The 5221-nt window shown below is 42.0% G+C and overlaps 2 gene segments (V, D, J or C); both read right to left on the minus strand.

The window, feature by feature from the left end:
* Positions 1 to 1812: 1812 nt before the first annotated feature.
* On the minus strand, positions 1813 to 3761 carry LOC106943952 (Ig kappa chain V-II region 2S1.3-like). The segment is given in 2 exon segments: positions 1813 to 2233; positions 2339 to 3761. Coding segments are annotated over 2 exon segments (438 nt in total).
* Positions 3762 to 3907: 146 nt separating this feature from the next.
* On the minus strand, positions 3908 to 4560 carry LOC106943954 (T-cell receptor alpha chain V region PY14-like). The segment is given in 2 exon segments: positions 3908 to 4412; positions 4501 to 4560. Coding segments are annotated over 2 exon segments (429 nt in total).
* Between the last annotated feature and the right edge of the window lie 661 nt (positions 4561 to 5221).

Below are 5221 nucleotides of genomic sequence, written 5' to 3' on the forward strand. Positions count from 1 at the left end.
TAAAGTCTGATTTGTTGACAACCTCGGCCCTGGCTCGCTCTACACTTCGCTCCATTTGAAATTTAAGCATCAACGATGCAAAAACAATGTAATTCACAATCAGAATTTTTTTTCATTGTTCTAATGTCATTTATCTCAGCCCAGACAGTGTAGCCAACCCCAAAATCAACTTTTGATCAACTGAACAGTTTATTTTGGATTCTGGCTTTATGTTTCTGTGAAAATTTAGACACTTTCGTGAAAATGTGTTTAGTTCTTGAATATTTTGCCCTTGTGTGTCTCAGTGCTGCCCTCTTTAGGTTGAACAGTGCCTAGCAGTTGAATTGTCTTGTACATTTTTTGCCACTCAGTCCCGGGTTCAGGTATAAAAGCATCAGAGCAGCAGCGCAGCAAGTACTGATTGATAGCAGAGCAGCTCACTGCAGTTTAACAGCAGAACGACTTCCTGCAGCTCAGCCATTTTACATGATGTCACATGTTCACGCAGTCACACGCCTCAACTCCAAAAACTGAACGTGGGTCAATGAATTCTTGGATTTAAAACTCCAGATCAGTGCTGGAAACCATTCTCAGATCGTTGATGCTTTTCTTTATCATTTTTGTGTTTTGTAATGTTCAAATCACTACATTGTTGCTTCAGTGATGAATAACTTTAAAATGATGCTTTTTATTTTTGTTTTGTCTACAAGAGTAAAAAACTGGTTGGTTCACTTTGTTCTGCAGATCTTGACTGAGCAGCAGCAAGGTGCGACCAAACCACAGCGAGTCCCTCTGTCTCTCCTATTGTCCTTTTCGGACCCGACGCTCTGAAAAATGTGAAATGGAGGCAGACAGAACTGATCACTGGGGCCAGACTGTGCAGTGATTTGAGTTTCTCTGTGTTTATTTTTGGTTCTGATTCTGTGAGTCTGTGTGCCGTCCTTTCTTGATGGCGTCTCTTGTTCCGTGATTACCCCCGGTGTATTTAATGTCACCTGTTGTCTGTCTCTGGTCGTACATCTTTGTCGCCCACAGTGTTCAGTCTGTCAAACCCGCTGTTCGCTCTGAACCGCCAGGCAGGAGGAGAAAGGCTTTGTGCCAATTATTTTAAAGATCTTGGTCCCCCCAAAATCAACAACAACCTGGACATTATCATTAATCAATAAAATGCTCCCAGGCCAAAGTTGAAAACTTGTGCTTTGACGTTATGCTGCTAACACTTAGCTTTCCTCAACAACTCAGAGGAGGAAGTCAGAGCTCTGCGCAACAAAAGTAATAACCCGGCCGGAACACGGTGCGCTAAATAATAAAATATAAATTAACGAACCTTCGAGGCAGGTAAATTTTCCTTGAGGAATTTTAATAATCCAGGTACTCGAATCGTTTCAGCCCTACTTTTATCTAAGGTCAGTGGGCGGGGCCACTTCAACTCAACCAATCAGAGAGTTTTCTGCCTACTTTTATCTAAGATGTTTTACACGTTATTAGGTGCAATAACAATGTATTGTTGTTAAATTAATATGATTTTTTTTCAGGAGCCTGAGCATTGAAGTATCTCCAACACCCAGAGACAGAAGCAAAACGAGTGAGAGCAACATGTCTGGAGTCCTTAGAGCCACACAGCAGATCAACAAGGTTCTTCCACTGCAGCAGGAGGAGGAAATGATGTCATTGGATGAGCTGTAGGGCAGTGGGCGGGGCCACTTCACCTCGACCAATCAGAGAGTTTTCTGCTTCCTCAGGAGCTCTGTCTCTGATCTTTACTGCTTCATGTCTCTGTTGTCTTCAGTTCAAAGACTCAACAACCAGAGGATTAACAGGGAGTGAGGCCCTCTAGTGGCTGCTGTGGAGTACTGCAGGTTTTAGTGTTTTAACAGGGAGTGAGGCCCTCTAGTGGCTGCTGTGGAGTACTGCAGGTTTTTGTACAGGGTTCTGGTGTTTCCTGTCACTGTGGGCCTCACAGCGCAGTAGTACACAGCAGAGTCTGTCACTGCAGCAGAGGAGATCAGCAGATCCATCCGGGTTTTATCTTCACTCACGCTGAAGGAGAAACCAGGAACCGGATTCAGGAGTTTTGCTCCATTTCCGGTGTGTGAGATCAGGAACTCTGGAGGTTTTCCAGGATATTGATGATACCAGAAGAAGTAATCAGTTCCAACTGCTGGTTTGGAGTAATTGTAGGACAGAGTAACTTTGCTGCTTTCTGGTCTGGATTCTGCATGTTTGACTGGATTCAGTTCTTCACAGGTGACTGCTGAATGAAAAGGGAGAAACATTAAAGTTCTGTGATTAATTCTTCATATTGAGGCCGTTATGAAAAGTAGATAATCAGGCTTTAATAAAAAAAATCCAATCGGACCTGTTAGCAGGGAGGCGACCAGCAGAGACAGACCATAATAGTCCATGTTGAGCAGAGTTAATGTTGGAGAGTTGAACTGAACTGAAGGAGGAAGTTTGAGTCTCTTAGAGATCAGGAACAGATCAGCTCCTCCTCTTCCTCCTCTTCCTCCTCTTCCTCACAGCTTCAGCTGCTTTCTTTGTTTCTTTTAAACAGTGAATAATTTAAGAAATATTAAACTCATGAAGTTTTTCATTGTCTGAAACTTGGTGATTTCTGTAAGGTTGATGCAGAATATTTTTACTCAGAGGTGAAGTCTTGCTGATAACTGGACTGATTATCTTGTGCCCAGAGGAAGATGATGCTTGGTTCAGATCCAACAACGGCCAGAACATTTTAAAACGGGTCGGCCATCAGTCCTCGGTGTCCTGCTGATCCTGCTGCGCTCTGACAGAGAAACCATCCGTTACATTAAAGATTCTCCAAATTGAAGTGATTTATATTTTTTTATTAAATATCACCAAATCTTTATCTTGTTCTTCTTCTGCTTAATCGTTCTCTAGTCAGTTTGTAGATAAATCTTATCAAATATTTGACTAAACTGCAGTTCATTTCTAGATGAATTAAGTCAAAAGTTACTAAATATTTCCTCAGTAAATGTCTGAGATCGCTTCAGTTCTCCAGACAACATGAACTTCCTGTTTGACCCCTGACCTCTGCTGCTGCTGTCCATGGTGCTGGACACCCAGCTTATCAGCCACTAAAACTAAATATTTAAATATGATGCAGTGGAAAATTCACATAATAAACCCATATTGCTTTATTTAGCTGTTAATTAACCCATGGTTTTTGGCTTTTAAATGTTATAGTTTACCTAAAACCAACCAGTATAACCAGTATAGAAGTGACTTAGGTTTTAGTCAGAATATTTAATAAATCATCAGTCGGTTCCAACTGTTACGCCTCATGATGATCAATTATTAATATTTGGTTTAAAAGCAGAGAGGCAGTTCTCATGGCCTCCAGCTGCATATCTGCTCACACACCTGGGTCAAGTGAAGCGTTCGTTACCGGCCTGTTGCAGAGCTGAATGAACGCTGCTGAGGGAATTCAGACGTTTTGGAGCCGAGATGCATCTAGAAGCTGTAGGATGGACTGGAGGCCTCTGCTCTACAGAGTAAAGCTGGATGAACATCAGGAAACGTTTCTGTACATAATCAGTTATAATGTTCATTTAATGCCATCAGTATGGACACACACACACACACACACACACACACACACACACACATTTCAGAAGTTTCTGTTCATTTTATATTCATCCCACTATGAGTCTCTGCAGATTATAATGCATTAACAACTGTTCAACAAAACTCCACTGCTGAAGACCAAGACATGTCTGGGCTGTAATTTCTCCTCTTTAAATAAAGTTCATGTTATTTAATCTGAGTTTATTTACTGAGCCAGTCAGAGATATTTGGTCAAACATTTTCACAATCTGCTACTTAAAGCAACAAAATCTCACAGATCTGAACCTTCAACTGTTAAACATTAACAGCAAAGAATTTTATCGTAGCATTTTTATTTTTATTGTTTTTGTTTTCATCCTGTCCTGTTTCCATGATCTAAAGCAGATAATGGTGATGGTTGAGACGAAACTCAGTCACAATGTCTCATCTCTTTGTTTTCAGTTCAAATACTCAACCAGTGATTAACAGGGAGTGAGGCCCTCTAGTGGCCGCTGTGGAGTACTGCAGGTTTTTGCACAGGGTTCTGGTGTTTCCTGTCACTGTGGGCCTCACAGCGCAGTAGTACACAGCAGAGTCTGTCACTGCAGCAGAGGAGATCAGCAGATCCATCCGGGTTTTATCTTCACTCACGTTGAAGGAGAAACCATGAAGCAGCGCTGACATTGGAGCTCCATTTCCTGTGTGGGAGATCAGGAACTCTGGAGGTTTTCCAGGATATTGTCGATACCAGAAGAAATAATCAGTTCCAACTGCTGGTTTGGAGTAACTGTAGGACAGAGTAACGTTGCTGTTTTCTACAGCAAACTCTTCATTCTGAAGCGCAGTGAGTTGTTGGCATCTGACTCCTAGAAGAGAAATCAGTTAGTTTTAGTTTCTGGAAATTAATGTACATTTATTAAACTTCAACATTTTTAAAAACAGAGGAATGCTGACCTGTTAGCAGAGAGGCGATGAGCAGAGACAGCATGTTGAGCAGAGTGAATGTTGGAGAGTTGAACTGAAATGAGGAGGTTTGAGTCTCTTTAGAGTTCAGGGACAGATCAGCTCCTCCCTTCAGCTCTCAGCTCCTCCTCAGCTTTCCTCTGAATGATAACCTGCTGCAAAGAAGCAGCAGGTTATCATCCATCAGTGATCCACTGTCAGGATTACAGGAGAGGCTCTACCTCATCTGGTAACTAAAAAATTAAATACATGCTAACATCATCATTTTGCCCTCATCAATGATGAGGAAAACTTTTCCATAAATGTGTTTTTATTATTGGTAATATCAAAAGTTTTATGACCAGGATCACTGATTTTACATCTTACCTGTTAAAATACATGGAAAAGTTCATGCGAGGCGGTGCAGTGCTATGCCTCACCTCTGGGGGCGCTGTGTCACACAAAGTGAGTGAACAAACATCACATACATCAGGGGTCCCCAAAGTGGGTCCTGGTTCCCGGCATCCTGCATGGTTCAGTCTCCCCCTGGTTTAACACACCTGGATCCAATGATGGATCATTAGAGGCTGTTGAAGAAGATTGTAGGTTATAATATATCTTAAGAAACTCTCTAGCTCGATCTTCTTCTCACGAATCCCAGGTTCTCCCGGCGGGCCGCGTGTAGCTACACAGAAAACAACAATGAGTGCAGATGTCACAGAGTTACAGAGTT

Source organism: Poecilia latipinna, unplaced genomic scaffold (assembly GCF_001443285.1).
Source record: "Poecilia latipinna isolate Pla-1442-1.1 unplaced genomic scaffold, P_latipinna-1.0 Scaffold6471, whole genome shotgun sequence".
Classification (NCBI taxonomy): domain Eukaryota; kingdom Metazoa; phylum Chordata; class Actinopteri; order Cyprinodontiformes; family Poeciliidae; genus Poecilia; species Poecilia latipinna.